The 17,991-nt window shown below is 39.7% G+C and overlaps 1 protein-coding gene and 1 pseudogene across 3 annotated transcripts; both read right to left on the bottom strand.

Moving 5' to 3' along the window:
• Window positions 1–358: 358 nt before the first annotated feature.
• On the bottom strand, window positions 359–4,402 carry LOC148737143 (replication factor C subunit 1-like). Of its 2 annotated transcripts, XM_088747289.1 has the most exons (5): window positions 4,264–4,402; window positions 2,369–2,514; window positions 1,812–1,893; window positions 1,054–1,197; window positions 359–801 (listed from the first exon to the last, which is right to left on the bottom strand). In XM_088747289.1, the coding sequence occupies exons 2-5, from the start codon at window positions 2,509–2,511 to the stop codon at window positions 490–492; spliced, it is 681 nt and encodes a 226-aa protein (XP_088603415.1). In that variant the 5' UTR covers window positions 2,512–2,514; window positions 4,264–4,402; the 3' UTR covers window positions 359–489. The 2 variants fall into 2 exon arrangements, with proteins under 2 accessions (XP_088603415.1, XP_088603416.1); XM_088747290.1 differs by lacking the exon at window positions 4,264–4,402 and having other exon boundaries at window positions 2,369–2,528.
• Window positions 4,403–5,756: 1,354 nt separating this feature from the next.
• Window positions 5,757–17,765, bottom strand: LOC148737142 (uncharacterized; annotated as a pseudogene). The gene is made up of 9 exons (XR_015996124.1): window positions 17,217–17,765; window positions 16,030–16,642; window positions 15,826–15,916; window positions 14,947–15,052; window positions 14,018–14,212; window positions 12,700–13,015; window positions 7,041–7,126; window positions 6,425–6,562; window positions 5,757–5,852 (listed from the first exon to the last, which is right to left on the bottom strand). The product of XR_015996124.1 is annotated as an uncharacterized LOC148737142 (transcript).
• Between the last annotated feature and the right edge of the window lie 226 nt (window positions 17,766–17,991).

The following is a 17,991-nucleotide window of genomic DNA, read 5'->3' as shown; positions in this document are numbered from 1 at the left end:
GTTAAAAGCGATGGTAGATTTAGGCCATGGATAATGAAATCGTTTCACAAACGTCTTGCAGCTCAAATCTGAAATCACAGAAACGTACGTTTCTAAGTGGAATAGTTTTGAATAGGAATTCCCTCTCGGCATGATGCGTCGCTGTAATTTTAGCATCGGGTCTACTTTTTCATTGCTCGTGTTTTATAGTGTGCGTTGTATGTTTCGGATGACAGAGACCTCAAGCAGTCAGGAAGGCAACGCTAAGGAAGACCTGGATTAAAGAATCATAGTCCTTGGTTAGAATTTCGCGGATGGCTGGATGTACACATCTTTCCAAGCAGTCAAATCGCAGAAAATAATGAAAGACACGCCTCGGTTTCCTTCAAGTTTTTCATTTTTGTCATCCGCTCTAAAGCTATTATTCCATCGCTATACATTTTAAAATTAATCCTTGCCATCCCAGTCGAATATTTTCCTAGTGAAGGTGCTCCTTCCCGCACAAACCTATCATTTTCTATTTTTTCCTCTTCCTTTTCCCTTGGATGTCGGCGCTTCTTTCTTAGCACCTTCCTTTGATTTTCCGCCTTTTGCCGCACCCCTTCCTGCTGCTTTGGCTGGTTTCTTTGACGCCTTGATCATGGGGTTATTCTCCAGATCATCGTCGTCGTCCTGTTGTTCAACCACATCTCCTTCTCCTTCTTCCTCCATCATTTGTCCTTCCTCTGCTCCGCCTTTCCGTCCCTTCTTTGGCGCCGCGCGAATGGCGTAAGGTGTCTTAAAACTTTCTTTGTTGTAGGTTCGTGTGAACGCTGCTTTCACCTAAAGAGAAACGTCATAAAAATTTCAAAGCGATTATAAATGACAGTTTCCCAAGTTACTCATAAAGAACATAAAGTAATGTAGCTTGCGAGCAAGGTACAGGGCAATTTTAAACTTGGGATTTATCACAGGAAACCCAGAGAAAAAAGGCAATTACTCGTCAATGCACCAAATACATCACGGACGACTCCACCACTGAAATCTAAAAACCACGCATTTTCATGTCTTTGTGGCCAACAGGAATGTACAAACCTTTGAAGGAATCGACGCGACTGGATCTCTCTGTCCTTCAAATTGACCAACCTCAATGATAGAATCCCAGTCTTCTTTGGTTAAATCATAGTTTTCCATGATTTGAATGACACTGGACACACCAGAATTAATCTGGTCTGATTCCTAAGTGTAGAAACGGGATCAAGACCATGAGAATGAAAGAAATGATCACCAAACTAAGACTCCACGATTGTCAAACGACTTCTCCTTCTTAGTGCCAAAGAAAATGCGGAGAGTATGGAAAAAAAAAAAAAAAAAAAAAAATATATATATATATATATATATATTTTTTTTTTATATATATATATATATATATTTTATATATATATACATATAGATTAGGATGTAAATGGTTAGTAAACAGTAATGAGATGACAGTTCCAAGAACGTGTTACAATAAATCATAGACTAATTGCTTGGTCAATCCATTAATGAATAGTCCATTTTACAGGTAAAGGCTTGGCTGCCAAGCCTTTGAACAGGATTGAGGCCAAAGCTGACCTGGTTATAATAAAAACGTTGGTGATTTTCTAATGTAAATTATTTTGTTATCTTGCTAGCCAGATACTGATCTCTATCAAAACAAGGTCATCTTCGGCCTCACTCCAAATCAAAGGCTTGGCAACTAAGTACACAACTGTCAAATGGCCTGTTAGTTGATTGTTTGATAAATTGATTGATTGATTGATTTTCAAGTGAGCAAGCTCACACCAGAAACGAGTTTCCGTCGAACATACCTGAGTCATAAGCGGACTGGTGAGGACTTTTCTGAGATAAGGAATGTAGTCCATGTTCATTGACAACTTGCTTCCGGATGTGCTAAAAAATATCAATAAACATTAAAATACGAAAAAATACAAAAAAGAAAAAAAAAATGAATAAATAAATAAAATCAAATGTAATAATAACAATAACAATACGTATTACTACTACTAATAATAATAATGACAACGAATAATGATACTGATAACGATAACAATGATAATACGAATTTAAGAGTGAGAAAGGCTTTGGTTTTGCTTTGATGCTTAATGCAGACTGCTAAAAAAGCAAACACACAACACAAACAAAAAACAACGACAACAACAATAAAAGCCAAAATCTTTTGTACCGAATACACGTAAAACGCGTCTTAATTATTTGCGTTTTTTCGCACTTCAGGAAATTTTCCAGTTTCTACTTCCGCGTCTCATTGGCTACCTTTGATTACTCTATTTTATTCTGACAGTTTACTACGATAACCCCGATGGAAATGATCTTTATTACACTGGTCACATTCCACAAATACCCTTACCTCAATCGCATGTGACCCTTCAATTCTTGAAGCATGCGGTCTAGCCTGCCATATTTGGAATTTTTACCCAGCCACTGAGGAAACTCGATCCTCTGACCCATTCCCCCGCTTATAAAGGTTGACGGGATCACACACGAAAACATGGCCTGAAAAAAATCCAGCAGCGCTAAATCAACACTAAGGTCAAACTGGAATGTTACTTGGCTGCTACTTTTAATTCTTATGGGCATTTATTGAGCGAGTATAAGCATGACAGAGAGGTTCGCGCTATTCCTCTCTGCCTTAACCATTTAACCTCTTAAGAGCGACTTACATCTAATTTCTCATTACAATATCGCCCCTGAATCACACATTAAGGTCAGGAGAATAAAGGAAATGATCACCAATTAAAAACGTTCTAGATTGCTGGACCAATTCTCCTTAGCACCTTGTATGGGAACATATCCTACTAATGTTAGGGGAAAAAAGGGTTAAGCGGGCAACACGAACCAAGGAATTTATACTTCTCGGTATGTTGCGAATTTATGCCTAGTGTGTGTGTGTGTGTGTGTGTGTGTGTGTGTGTGTGTGTGTGTGTGTGTGTGTGTGTGTGTGTGTGTGTGTGTGTGTGTGTGTGTGTGTGTGTGTGTGTGTGTGTGTGTGTGTGTGTGTGTGTGTGTGTGTGTGTGTGTGTGTGTGTGTGTGTGTGTGTGTGTGTGTGTGTGTGTGTGTGTGTGTGTGTGTGTGTGTGTGTGTGTGTGTGTGTGTGTGTGTGTGTGTGTGTGTGTGTGTGTGTGTGTGTGTGTGTGTGTGTGTGTGTGTGTGTGTGTGTGTGTGTGTGTGTGTGTGTGTGTGTGTGTGTGTGTGTGTGTGTGTGTGTGTGTGTGTGTGTGTGTGTGTGTGTGTGTGTGTGTGTGTGTGTGTGTGTGTGTGTGTGTGTGTGTGTGTGTGTGTGTGTGTGTGTGTGTGTGTGTGTGTGTGTGTGTGTGTGTGTGTGTGTGTGTGTGTGTGTGTGTGTGTGTGTGTGTGTGTGTGTGTGTGTGTGTGTGTGTGTGTGTGTGTGTGTGTGTGTGTGTGTGTGTGTGTGTGTGTGTGTGTGTGTGTGTGTGTGTGTGTGTGTGTGTGTGTGTGTGTGTGTGTGTGTGTGTGTGTGTGTGTGTGTGTGTGTGTGTGTGTGTGTGTGTGTGTGTGTGTGTGTGTGTGTGTGTGTGTGTGTGTGTGTGTGTGTGTGTGTGTGTGTGTGTGTGTGTGTGTGTGTGTGTGTGTGTGTGTGTGTGTGTGTGTGTGTGTGTGTGTGTGTGTGTGTGTGTGTGTGTGTGTGTGTGTGTGTGTGTGTGTGTGTGTGTGTGTGTGTGTGTGTGTGTGTGTGTGTGTGTGTGTGTGTGTGTGTGTGTGTGTGTGTGTGTGTGTGTGTGTGTGTGTGTGTGTGTGTGTGTGTGTGTGTGTGTGTGTGTGTGTGTGTGTGTGTGTGTGTGTGTGTGTGTGTGTGTGTGTGTGTGTGTGTGTGTGTGTGTGTGTGTGTGTGTGTGTGTGTGTGTGTGTGTGTGTGTGTGTGTGTGTGTGTGTGTGTGTGTGTGTGTGTGTGTGTGTGTGTGTGTGTGTGTGTCCCCACTGGAAGGAGTGTGAATCCCCACTGGAAGGAGGCAAACCAGTAGGCTATTTACAGAGCGCAGCCGAGGAGTTAAACTCGGGGCAACCGAGAACAAATCCAGCGGGTAGAGGGTGGAGGACTCGAACCCAGGCCGCCGGATTACAAGTCCAAAATACCCTAACCACTCGGCCACGCCGCCTCCTTAATTCAATCACAAAGCGGAGTGGAGCAATACCATAAAAATCCCGAATTACTTTCGGAAGTGAATTGAAACTTGCTCTAATAACTTGAAGCGAATAACAAAAGTACTGAGATCTCAACTCACCGGCCCTGGCCTGGTTCAACCATGAGGTAATTTTCTTGCATAAAGAGAGGCATCATGGAGTAATCACAAAAGAACATGTCCGATTTTTCAATCAAGTTCATCTTCGAACTTTCAGCTCCAGAGAGAAGTCTCCTCACGGCATCAAATGCACCCTGACGATCAAAAGGCCTCCTGTCACTTTTTTTCTAAACCATGCAACTGTTATATATGACTTTAAACCAACCTGTAATCCAACAAGCTGCTACCGTTTGGGCCGCAATGGTCACCGGTAAAAAGTAACGGCGACTAAATCTGCAGGGTAAGTCGTGAGGCTTGAGTCGTGAATTGTCTTCTGCGAATCGACTTCCGGTGAGACGAATCGACTCAACTTATCGAGTAGACCCGTGCGAATCGTGTCGATTCGTCAACATTTTCTACCCCTGCATTTTTTATAATTTTCTAACGATGGACTTTCAGTCGTTTCACGCCTTAAGAACGTGAAAGGTTCATGTTATCATTTTCTCATATATGACACTCATTTTCACTCATTACTCACGCCCCTCGACTTCCGTTAACACACGGTTCAACTTCCGTCGAACCATGGTACTCATTTTCACATATTACTTATGCCGCTCGACTTCCGGTGTAACGATTCGTCAACGACCGTAGACGAGTCGCAACGGTTTAGACATGGACAGAATGTTATCTTAAACAAATACAATAAATAATTTATCACCATTCGATGATAAACTTCTTACCATTTTGATGTCTTTTTGCGCTTTGGCAGCCTCTTCCTTTGCCTGGTCATAGTTAAGCGACTTTTCTTTAGCTGTCCACATTGATAAGTTATGAAGAACCTGCGGCAAAAACCATTTTCAATCTAATTGGATCCTGTATATCCTGAACTCCCCTAATTCGTTAACTTTTCCCTCCCTGTTATTACTTCTTTAGTATTTTTTTTTCATTTTCTCGCATTTGAAGAAAGTTTAGCTCAGCACAAAGGCAAACATACAAACATACAAACAAACCAGAAGGAAAAAACAAAACCAAAACAAAACAACACCAAAACATCCACAGCAACAACAAAAACAACAACAAAAAACAAAAAACAAAAAACGCGAGCAAACAATCACGAGATCACTATTTTAAGTCTTGAGCAACGGTGAACACTTTGGAACCCCCATACTAACCACTATAGAAATCTCCCTCTTTTAAACAATCCCTCCCCCCCTCTTGTTTGCCTAGAACTTCAGGTTTTCAACACACACCTTTCTTCTTCAATATGCTATTTTCTCACCCGCTTCCATATCAAAAGCTCTACAATGGAAGTTCCATTGTTCTTTGTTTAGGCTATGTCGCTATGTAGCATAAAAATATACTACTTTGAAACACAGTATCAACTTACTTTTGATCGGTACTCGAGTGGGAGAGAGTCTCGCTAAATTGTGCTTGGTAGTTGAATGCAAAAAAGCAGCTCTATCCATATGTCAGTGGAGTTAATTTTGTCAATTTACCTGTCGAACATCCTGGTTTGCGCCCACGATAATTTGCTCCATGGCCTGGGGTGGTATCTTGAGTCCTTCCTTAAATGCTATGCTCATCATGGCTCCCTGAAAAACAAACACATCTTTGATTCTCCATTTATATGTAAGATCAGACTTGAAGGCCGACACTTTCAAAACGAACATGTATCCCGCAGTAGGAGACTTTGTAGTTTAGTTTATCAACAGAGTTGACATTGCAAATTGTCCACCGAAGAGACCTTCTGGTGCTCACGTTTAGAGCGTTAGCCTTTCGTCAGAGTTTCATTATAGCTTCATATTTCGCTTTGACGAAGGCTTTGAGACATGTATTTGAAATCGTTAAGTCTAAATACAAACTCCCACAGCGATCGCATTCGTGTGAGAGTACACGCATTTCCGCGCAGTCAACGACAAAAGACGAATCAAAATACAGGCGTGTAAACCACTACACGCACGTAACTACACGCACTGGAAGCACGTGTAATTCCCACGAATTACACACGCGCGTGGGGGTGTTGTAATACACGAGAGCAGTACTGTTTATTCCTAACTTCAAATTCTTTACTGGGAAAGAAGATATAATAATATGTATTCTGCATGCAGGCGTAAACCAAACAACCAACCAAACAGACAAAAAAAAACGGCACGCTTGGTATTACCTTGATCTGTTCAACCCGAGGTCTCTGAAATCTCAAATCAAAACAGTAATTTGCCAAGCTGCGTATTTTTGAACTGTTCCTTTCATTACACATGCAGATGACGGGTATCTTTGAGTTCTTTATCAGCGATATGAGTTCCTGTTCAATAAATGGAATTAACAGTAATTTTTTTGGCAAAGGTTGCTTTTTTCCAAAGTGAAGAACAAGAAGACAAATCAAAGTTTGAAACAATGACTTCAATAGCCCATTTCCGAAATACCCTTGGCCTCTTTTTCAAAGCGGTCCTGGTACTCATCCTTTCCCTGTAAGTTTTCATTTGCATGAATATTAAACTCACTTCCGCATGAATAGTTGAGTACCAGGCCTCGTTTTGAAAATGAGGCCAAAGGTAATTCGGACAAAAATAATACAGCAACAGCAAAATAGCAACAACATAAGGCAAAGAGAAACATACAAAAAAAAAATCAAATAACAACAAATCTGAAAACAAACACACAAACAAAAACCAAATACAAGGAAAAAGCACAAACACACAAACAAAAACCAAAAACAAGGAAAAAGCACAAACACAGAAACAAACAAAACAGGTAAAAATCATGATATTTTCCCCCCATACCTGCATGCCTCCCCTATCCTCGTTGCCAGCCATTCCATCAACTTCATCCATAAGGAGAACATGTTTACTGGGGTCTGCTTTGTGACCTGACGCAACAAAAAAAAAAAAAAAGAAGCCGCATGTTAAGCACTTCGTCCTTCACTATTGCTCTGCGTGCAATAATAAAATAGCTTTATTGACACTGCGGATCGACCCTCGATTCGTGACCTTCGACTCTCGACACTCGATATCTCGAACCTGGACTCTCCATACCCGATACTCAACACTCGATATCTCGAACCTGGACTCTCCATACCCGATACTCGACACTCGATATCTCGAACCTGGACTCTCGATACCCGATACTCGACACTCGATATCTCGAACCTGGACTCTCGATACCCGATACTCGACACTCGATATCTCGAACCTGGACTCTCGATACCCGATACTCGACACTCGATATCTCGAACCTGGACTCTCCATACCCGATACTCGACACTCGATATCTCGAACCTGGATTCTCGATACCCGATACTCGACACTCGATATCTCGAACCTGGATTCTCGATACCCGATACTCGACACTCGATATCTCGAACCTGGACTCTCGATACCCGATACTCGACACTCGATCTCTCGAACCTGGACTCTCGATAGTTTCGAGTATCGAAGATCGAGTTTCTAGTCGAGACTGTCAACTTACTTTTGAGAGGAACTGTACAATAGTGCAGTGTACAGTTGAGAACAAAACAATTGACACGCATATACAAAGCATGCTAAAATAAAGATAGTTTGCATGTTTATTAGAATGATACATTTTAGGTTACCGTAATAACTCATTCATGTACAGTGCAGCAAAAAGGTGAAATTAAGAAAATGATGCAGTGAAGTCAGTTCAGTAAGAAAAGGTAATTTGGTTTTATCAACTTAGTTAATAATGTAAATTGGCCACCGTAGAGAGTTTAAAAGCTGACGTTTCGAGCGTTCGCCCTTCGTCATTCCAAATCTTACAGAAATTTTGCTACCTGTTAGGAAACCATCCATGGTTTTATTGCTTAATGACTGAGATATATGTTCCTCCAAAGTCTTTTTGTTCCGTGTGTCACTGGCATTCATTTCAATGTAAGTAAAACCAAGCTCCTCACAAACCAGTGTTGCTGTTGTTGTTTTACCAACTCCTGGAGAACCAGACAGAAGAGCTGCCTTAAAGGACGATCCATCTTGATCTTTCTTGAAAAACGAAGCTGTAGAAGAAAAAAAGGAACTGAATTAAAACTGTTATCCATTTACTATTATGTGTGCTTGTAATTTGAGCAAATGCCCCTTATTAGAATGTTTAACATAAATTATGCGGGCCTATTTTGCGAGTGATAAGCAACATCATTGAACAAGGGATTTAGTATTCCACTATTGCTTCTGTTTCTAATATCATAACTTCTCGTTTATGAAACACTTTTTAGTTCTAAGGCCTGATCTCAGCATCTTATCGATCGCATAAGGTGAGCGGAAAGACGAAACTTAGAAAAAAACAAACAAAAAAACAAAAAGCAATCGCGTGTTCTTTGTGAGCAAGGGAAAATCTTGATACTCTTAAAAAGTTTATTCCTTAAAGGGTTAAGCCAAAAAAAAAAAAAAAATTGTAAGGAGAAATTCAGTCTTGATCACTGATGGGAGTTGAAGGGTAAAGAGACAGAAAGCCAATCTGTTTGAAGCTTATCCAAGTTCAAGTAGCATCAGGTATGTTACAGTATATCTATACTTCCCTCTAGACAAGGTTGCTCTTTCCGCATCAAGTTACCTTCCAGGGCTCGACACCAAAGGTAGCCCACTAGCCACAGACAATAGTAGAAATTCAGTTTTGGCTAGTGGTTTTCAATTTCCATTAGCCAGTTTGGCAAGTAAACAAACTGAAATTGTCGTAACATCTAAAAACATCTAAGATGTCACTGGCCACTTGGCTAGTAAGTTGAAAAGAAGTTAGTGTCAAGCCCTGCCATCCCTAACATTTCATCTGCTTCTTCTGAGTTTTTGCCTGAACCACTTCCATTCTTTGCGAAAGAGAGGCATTTTGAGAGTGAAGCACCTTACCCAAGAATACATCACAATCACGTGGGTTGGGCTTGGAGTACAACCTTTTGATCCTTCGTTGAACAAGTTACATGACACAGGATGTTGTACAAAGAACACCTAGAATTAAATGCACACTCACATTTAGAGGCTGGTTTCTTTCTGTTCTTTTCCCAGTCTCTCAGCCAGTTCATCAGCTTTCTCATGTTGCTCTTATCACCCTGCTGACCTATAATCTGCTTTACAGCACGAGGCCGATACTTGTCCACCCACAGCAAACTTGGTTCTCCTGGATAAAAGCAAACAGACAAGTAAACAAACAATAAAAGGAAACAAATGACCTTTACTATCAAAAATTTCAAAACAAACAAACAAACAGGAAAACAAACTAAACTTTGTTTAAAAAGGTGTGCAAAGATGGAAGGACAGATAATTATATGGACAGACAGCTGGACTAAGAAGTGAACTGATAGGTAAAGTGGGTGGGTGGGTGGGTGAACTAATAAGAAAATGGGTGAGTGACCTGACAAACAGTTGGTCAAACTGATTGGTTGGCGCTGCTGTAAGTAGATGAATGGGGATGCTGGCTAGTGGACAGACTGATAAGCAATGATTAGAAGGATGAACAAGCACACACAAGAACAGACAGACAGACACAGACAGAGACAGACAAACAGACAGACAGACAGATAGACAGACAGAGAGACAGACAGACAGATAGACAGACAGAAACACATAGACAGACAAACAGACAGACAGACAGATAGACAGACGGACACAGACAAACAGACAGCTATACAGACAGACAGACAGACAGATAGAAAGACAGAGACAGATAAAGAGACAGACAGATAGACAGACAGAAACAACACATAGACAGAAAAACAGACAGACAGATGGACAGACAGACACAGACAAACAGACAGACAGCTATACAGACAGACAGACAGATAGAAAGACAGAGACAGATAAACAGACAGACAGATATACAGATAGACAGACAGACAGACAGAAAGACAGAGACAGACAAACAGACAGACAGATAGACAGACAGAGAGACAGACAGATAGAAAAACAGACAGACAGACAGACAGATAGAAAGACAGACAGACAGATAGACAGACATACGGATAGACAAATGAATAAAGGCTGATAGTTTCTAAAGAAACTGTTTGGGGATGCATCAGTGGGGGTAACGAAATGATTTGAATATATCAACAAAGTTGAAATGGTAAATTGGCCACTGTAACGATTACAAAGGCTGACGTTTTGAGCGTTAGCCCTCCGTTGGAGCGATAGAGAGATAGACAGATATAGAGACAGACAGATAGAAAGACAGACAGATAGAAAGAGAGACAGACAGACAAACACAGACCCATAGATGGTAGGATGGAAAAATGAGCAAACTGATACATAAATGAAAAGATAAACAGGAGGATGAATAAATGAATGATTAGCATATTTATGTATCAGTCATCGTAGACTAGCCTATGGCTTATGTGCCACTGTTTTGGTACAGCACATACTTATGTCATTAGTGTAACTTACACCTGAACACGCAAAAGAAAGAGCCTAGAAAGTATTTGCTAAGTGTAACTACACCATACAATAGGATATTTACTGGTGAGGAAATTTCCATTGAAATTATGCTCCTGTTCTAATTGTTGAAAGAATTTGCAGCACCCACCTTTCAGTGCAGGTGATGATGATGGTGTTTGTGTCGCTGGAGATGACACAGATCTTTCACTCAGTTGTGACAAATCACCTTCAGAGTGATCTTTTCCTTGGCTGAGTGCCTCCATTGGTTCAGCTTTCTCCTTCTTCTTAGACTTCTTCTCCACACTAGGTGGTTCGTAGTAGGTCACATTACCTGGTTTTGTTCTGACAACCTCAAACAGACCATCTTCATCTATTTGTGATGTTCCACATTGCTTAGCCTAGGAGTGAGGTACCAGAGACCAAAGTCACAAGCTACCAGTAATTCCTCAAGCTACTTCACTTATAAGACTGTTTTAATATTCCTGAATATCTGCTTGTAAACTATAATCACCAATTTTCATGTGGTGGTGGCCCAGAATTTTACATAAACTCAAAATATAATGTTCAATTGAAGGGCAACGACTTAAGGAAAAAAAATTATTGAAAGTAAAAGTGCTGGGATAAAAAAAGAGGATTTTACCCGCTACCCAATGGTGAATTCCTACATAAGTTTCTGTAAAACCAACACTTTTCAAACTACTGATCAATCCTTTCTGCATGTAGCACTCAACTTCAACACACAACCTTTAGATGTCCACCGCCATAACAAATGACGTCCTTTACATTTCAATTTTGTTTCTAAAGCTCTATTATTTTGTTTCTTTGTTTTGAACTGTCCATTACCTTAGAAAGTTTACTTTCTCCTGCATCCCGTCCCACAACGACATAGCTTGTTTTCTTGCTCACTGATTGGGTAACTTTCCCACCATATCTCTGAATCAGATCAATTGCTTCATCTCTCTCAATACTTTCTAAGACTCCAGTAATAACAAATGTCAGTCCTTCCAAACAGTTTTCTTCTCCCTAAACATTAAATCAACAAGATACGTATGATGCACGATCCTCGCAGTAGAGAGCGCTATTTATGCAATAGCGAAAATCAGACCTGAAAAAAATCAGGCCTGTAAGGGATTCGAACCACTGACCTCTGCGATACTAGTGCAGCGCTCTACCAATTGAGCTAACAAGCCAACTGGGAGCAGGCCGTTAAGTTGATTCGGAAATCAACAAGAGTATGCATGACTCAAGGAGATGTACAAAGCAAAATGAATAATTCTTTCCTTGAAGGCCTCTTAATACCTTTCAAATTGAAAAGTTAGAAGGGACAAAAAAAAAATAGTACCATCTGTTGGGAAGCACCATAAACATTTGGTATCTGAGTAACAGCACACCTACATGTACCCCACCCCTAACGAGTGCATGATTTCTCAGACACTGACATTGATCCAACATTTGAAAAGAAAAACTGAGAGTAAAAGAATAAAATACATTTAATTTTTTTCCTAAATAAAACTACGAGTTTAAAACATTTTTCTGTGACATTTATTGGCAGATTTTCTAAACCAGCTTTAATTAAAATAATCTTCTTTTTCCTTTGTTGTACATCTCTTACTGGAATACAAAACGATGGAAAACAAACCATTAGCAGGGCTCGACACTAATGGTAGCCCACTAGCCACAGACTAGTAGAAATTCAGTTTTGGCTAGTGGTTTTCAATTTTCACTAGCCAGTTTGGCTAGTCAACAAACTGAAATTGTCGTAATATCTAAAAACATCTAAGATGTCACTAGCCACTTGGCTAGTAAGTTGAAAAGTTAGTGTCGAGCCCTGCATTAGGAGCTTTGAGAAATGGTTGTTCAACTACCAGATGTGATTAACAGGTAACCTCTCCCTTGAATATACATACATTATCCAGCAAACTGGTTATAAGAATACTCAATAATCAAGTAGAAGTTGTCATCTTGATCTACATGACAGTGTAACACCAAAATTCTTATCACTGAGTTAAAGTAAAATGAGTGACAGCTAGAAAGGAGAATTAACAATTAGATCATGGACTTTCTAACCCACCTGAGGAATTTCCTTTGATCCAAGGGCCCTTGGACCATCTCTTGCCATAAAACTACGGTAGCCAGATTTTTTCTTTTCCAAAGAAGGAGGAACTTCATCTGCCTCCTCTGCTCTTAACACCTTTGGCGTTCCCTTGGTTGGAGTTTTCTTACTGTCATCTTTTTCATTCTTTGTGGGAGTAACAGTTTTCCTTGGACTTGGTTTTGAGTCTCTAACTGGAGTTTCCGGAATTGTGGTTGTTGGTTTTGCTGGTGATGCAGATGCAGCAGCTTTGGAGGCCAGTTTGCTAGCAGGAGTTAATTGTCTTTGGTAATTCCTGAAAAGTCCATACTTAGATAAAATTTGGAACTGGACAAAGGGTAACCCTTTACACCCTAAAATCAGCAGTCAAATTCTCCATACTCTTCTCTATACATTTTTCTTCAGTGCCGACTGGGAGAATTTGTTTAACAATCAAAGCTTTTGAGGTTGGTGATCATTTCCTTTATTCTTGTGATCCTAATGAATGACTCAGCTGTATTACTCTTAAGGGGAATTAGCTGCTAGTCACTCTTCAAGGTTTAGAAGGCTACATGCATATCATAGATGAATATCACACATGTGAATCATACAGGTCTGCCTATTATACATGTTCTATAAGTCCTCTAAAAAGCCCCCTGGGGGGGGGGGGAGGGGGGCTTATTTAATTCAGATACTTTGGGGGGAGTGGGTTATTAGAGGTGGGGGCTTATTAATTTAGCCTGAAGTTCACTACCAGGATACAATATAGGACATGACAAATTAAAATTGCAGTCCTTGAATAAACTGATTGTATTTACTAACAAGGAGTGTGACTTTGAATTTTTGTTTTTTTCAGGGGAAGGGGGGGGCAGGGGGGCTTAATGAATTTCTTCTTCTATAGAGGGGAGCCTTATTAGTGGGGGGGGGGGCCCTTAATAGAGGATTTACAGTATATCATACATGTACGTCATACATTTCAACAGCTGAGCATTGTCCTGGCAGGGCAAGAGCTGTTCTCAATAGGATTGTTGACAGTGAAGTACATGTATTCTGTATCTAAGAAAAAACCATCTATTGTCAAAGTAGAACAGCTTCACAGATGCAAACAATTTGTCCTGGCAGGGCAAGAGCTGTTCTCAATAGGATTGTTGACAGTGAAGTACATGTATTCTGTATCTGAGAAAAAAACCATCTATTGTCAAAGTAGAACAGCTTCACAGATGCAAACAATTTGAGTAACCTTCAGGATAGTAGGTTTAATAAAAATGGTTAATTTTTCAACTTTTAAACGAGTGTGATCATCAAAAAGTTTACAAACCTTTTTCTTCTCAGGGGAGGGCTTTTTCACATCAAGCTTTGCCCCTGAGAAGTCTTCCTTTCTTTTCTTTGATGGTTGCTCTGTTGTCTGACCATTCACATTCCCATTTTCTCTTCCTCCTTTATCTCTCCCGTTTTTAGATTCTTCTTTTCTATTTTTCAGCATATCTTCACTTTCCTCAGACTCGTCAGATCTCTGCAGGAGTATTAAAACATTTTCTAGATGGTTCGGCATGGAACTAAGGGATGAAGCAGACTGGGTTCTAGACTGAGCTCAACACCCTTAAGAATCATCCTCTAATTTCTCATAACAATAACAACTCCACGTCAAGCCGCAATTATGTGATGAGAAGAAACTCATCAAACAAGAAAAATATTGATTGATTAAATGCCATATTCTCAGAGTACAAATCATATGACATATGTGAAAGGCAGTACCGAGAATTTAATTTCAGATCTTGAAAGTAGAGGAGGGTGTAATCTCATGTACATGTAATTATAAGGGCTCTGGTGTTGTGTTTTTGGCTACAACTTTTCTCCAACATCTCCTCTCCTCACCCCCCAGAGTAAACTCTTAAAATCAATATGATTATACGATATGTGACTCAGGCATTGGTCATTACCCATTGGTTTTGCAAGATGGCACACTGAACATGTTAACTATAGTCCAAGCTGACATACAACTATGAGAGCATGTCCAATTCATACATGATACCTGAATTCTACAGAAAGACATGGTATGGTGAGGTTGAATGTTTTCCTTGTTCCTTTTTGTGATGCGTGAAATAATGTTTAAACTACACATGATGCCTGATTTTTTTCTCAAAATTTGTGGGTGAACCAGGATCAGCTCCTCACACCAATCCTTGCTACCCCCCCCCCCCCTCCCCAGAAGAAAGGAATGACACAGAAGTGCAGTTAGTCACTGACCTGTTTTCTTTTATTAGCAAATGTTTTCCTGGATTCCCTTTCCACTGGAGTTGAACCAAAGGAATCAAGAGCATAGGTTACTTTTTTCTCTTTAGGTTTGACTGGACTGAAACAGAAATAATATTAACAAAAAAAAAATGATTATTTGATAACTAGAAAAATCCATGAAGTAGTATTTCAATAATGTCAAGAATGTTGTGTTAAAATTCTCTCTTGGTGACTGTTTTACTCTGTCTCCCTCATGTTGCTGTTGTTGTTGTTGTTTTTTTTTTTCACCCTAACATCAGTATGCATATTCTCCATACCATTCTCTATACATTTCCTATGATGCTGGAAAGGAGAATTTATTTAACAATCAAGAGCTTCCTTCATTCTCAGGACCTCACTGTGTGATTCAGGGGTGATAATAATTATTGTTGTAACGAAAAATTAAATACTGGTCACTCCGAAGGATCAAAGGGTGAAATCTGTTAGCACGAAAGCAGTGTCCAAAGGCAAGTCTAACATTCTCTACCTCTGATGACATAGAGTGAAAAAAGAAAAAAAAAACTTGTACAATTAAAATTTAGCTAGAGAATTCTGTAAAGAATCCAGAGAAATCCCTAGCCAGGGCTCATAACTAAATTTTCAACTTACTTAAGCCAAGTGGCTAGTGACATCTTAGATTTTGATGACAATTTCAGTTTATTTACCAGCCAAACTGGCTAGTGGAAATTGAAACCAACTGGCCAAAACTGAATTTCTACTATAGTCTGTGGCTAGTGGGCTACTGTTAGTGTCGAGCTCTGCTAGCTAGACTAATATCCAATGTTCTAAATGAACACAAGGGTTTGGTACCAAAATATATCAAATTTAATGAAAAAGAGTACTGAATGTTACCTCTCTTTAACTTGCTGGACCTCTTTAGTTGCTTTTGTTTCTGTCTGTTTGGCAGAGGGTTTTAATTTCTTAGGCACAACTTCTTCCTCATCTGTAGGATACCACATAAAAATATAACCCAAGTGTTGTAATAATTATTCAAATCTAATTAAAGGCAGAAAGGTGTAATGGTAAGTGTGCTCAATCCTAAATGTAGAGATCTACCTTCGGCGCAGAAAGGCTTTCTTGCCATTCCCAAAACAATAAAAATCAAAATCACGATTCATGATACTCCAGTGGTATCTTAAGTATGGAAAAGCTTGTCTACAGCTTGCTGAGCATCTCCTTCAAAGATTGCCAAAATCACATAGCCACCACACTATTTGGCAAGATGTCATTAAGATGAGCTCAAGTCCTATGATTCAAGTTGAAATCAAGTTTTTGTTTGAATTCCTTGACAAGTTCATCATTCCTTCTCTGAACACATCCCAAGCTAGTGATACAGAACTTGGTTTTTCCAGTGGTTACCTTGCCTGGTTATGGCCAGCAACTGTTTTGAAGCACCATGAAACTTTAATTAGTGAAATGTTGAAGTCTCCATCTGAACATTTTCCTGTAACATCACAACAGGTAAAGATGTCATTGAGAGACCCAGCAGCTATTGACCATTTTCGCAAACAAGTGCAGAGGCCAATGTTACAAGAAGCACTTAAAGTAATGAAAGATCATGGAGCAGAGTGGTTAACTTTTACTAAGTTGTTTGGAATGGGAGCTGATCAGAGATACCAAGGTCATTTCTGGCATTCAGTTTTAAAGCTTCTTGGAATTCCAGTCAGATCTGAAGATCAAAAAGAAAAGTCAGTGAACATTCCCTTTATGTTCATGGACAGAACATTCTCACATTGGTCTCTTAAGGACAGAGTTGGATTAATTAAATGGGCCACTCATTGGAAATTAAAGGAACCCCAGTTGCTATGTGAGATCAAAGAAATGGCTTTACCACAACAGAGCTCACTCATAAGTAAAGAAGCCACTCCAAACCTGTTTGAGTTCTACGCCAAGCACATTTTCAGTTTTCCAGTTAACAATGTTCTTGCAGAAAGACAGTTCAACCTTTCGCAACTGTAACTTAGTGATAACATGTCAGAGTTATCAAAACAGGCTTCAATCACATTTGTTGAGAACATTCTGCACAGTGGAAAAACCAAGACCAGGACCACAGAAGCCGCACGTGAAGTTCATGAAGAAAGAATGAAAGAATAATTATGCCCAAATGCTCACCACAGACCTCGACTTGCAAGAGGCAAGAAAGAACTTAAACAAGATTAGAGAAAACAGCACACATGGGCCACTTACAGCAAAGGATGTTTACCCTAAAGCTTGGATAGAAAAGAAAGTAAACAATGACTCACCGGATATGATTCAGTCACTAAAAGTTGATGGTCACAAACTTAAACTTCACTGGAAAGCTTCTGCCAAGGGAACATCTGCACTGGAGGGACAAAGGTCATTCAGCCCAACAGTAATTGAGGGAGTTACCAGTACACCTGATGGACAAGTTCCAAGACTCATGCAGCTAGCAGCGCTAAAGGTGTGGAACTATGGGGAGGAGTTACCAATTTATGATCTACCAAGAGAATGCCAGTTGTGTTTACAAAACCTTCCAAAATTTAATGTCTTCCCACCTCCAACTACTTGTCTTTCCAGGTCCAACATGACGGTGTATATTACGCCATTGCCTACACATGAAGAATAAAGTAGTCATGGGGGTGGCTCAGTAATTTTTAAACATTTTAGATTTGTACATAAGAACTGATTTCACTGACCCACACTGCATGAAGTAAATGTACCTCAACATGAATGCATTTTTACACAAAGAGACACATCTAAAAATTAATAAATGTTTCAATGCAACGTGTTAGAACTCACCTGATAAAAGCATGTTGTATATGCCACTTTAGCTAAATGAACAGAGCTCAATATCACTTTTAGTGTACGTAGTATGTTAGCTTTGCAACATTGTAACTGGTTTTGCAGGGTATAAGTACAGTGCATGGAGCCAAAGCTGAGACATGCATGTATTTAATCATGTTGTATTGGATCTTGAATTAAATGAATTGAACATTACATTCAAAATGAACAGTAGGTAAATGAAGCTGTAATATATCTGATTTTAAATTGTTATGC

Source organism: Stylophora pistillata, chromosome 2, assembly GCF_964205215.1.
Source record: "Stylophora pistillata chromosome 2, jaStyPist1.2, whole genome shotgun sequence".
Classification (NCBI taxonomy): Eukaryota; Metazoa; Cnidaria; class Anthozoa; order Scleractinia; family Pocilloporidae; genus Stylophora; species Stylophora pistillata.
The sequence above is the reverse complement of the archived record's forward strand: the minus strand, read 5'-3'. Positions and strand labels throughout refer to the sequence as shown.

What these genes read in the sequence shown, in the direction of transcription:
- LOC148737143 (XM_088747289.1), bottom strand. Translation starts at nt 2,511, where the DNA reads ATGTTTTCGTGTGTGATCCCGTCAACCTTTATAAGCGGGGGAATGGGT. An exon ending in CCAGTCCGCTTATGACTCAG is followed by an intron (nt 1,198 to 1,811) that starts GTATGTTCGACG and finishes TTCTACACTTAG; the next exon opens with GAATCAGACCAGATTAATTC. An exon ending in TCGCGTCGATTCCTTCAAAG is followed by an intron (nt 802 to 1,053) that starts GTTTGTACATTC and finishes GTTTCTCTTTAG; the next exon opens with GTGAAAGCAGCGTTCACACG.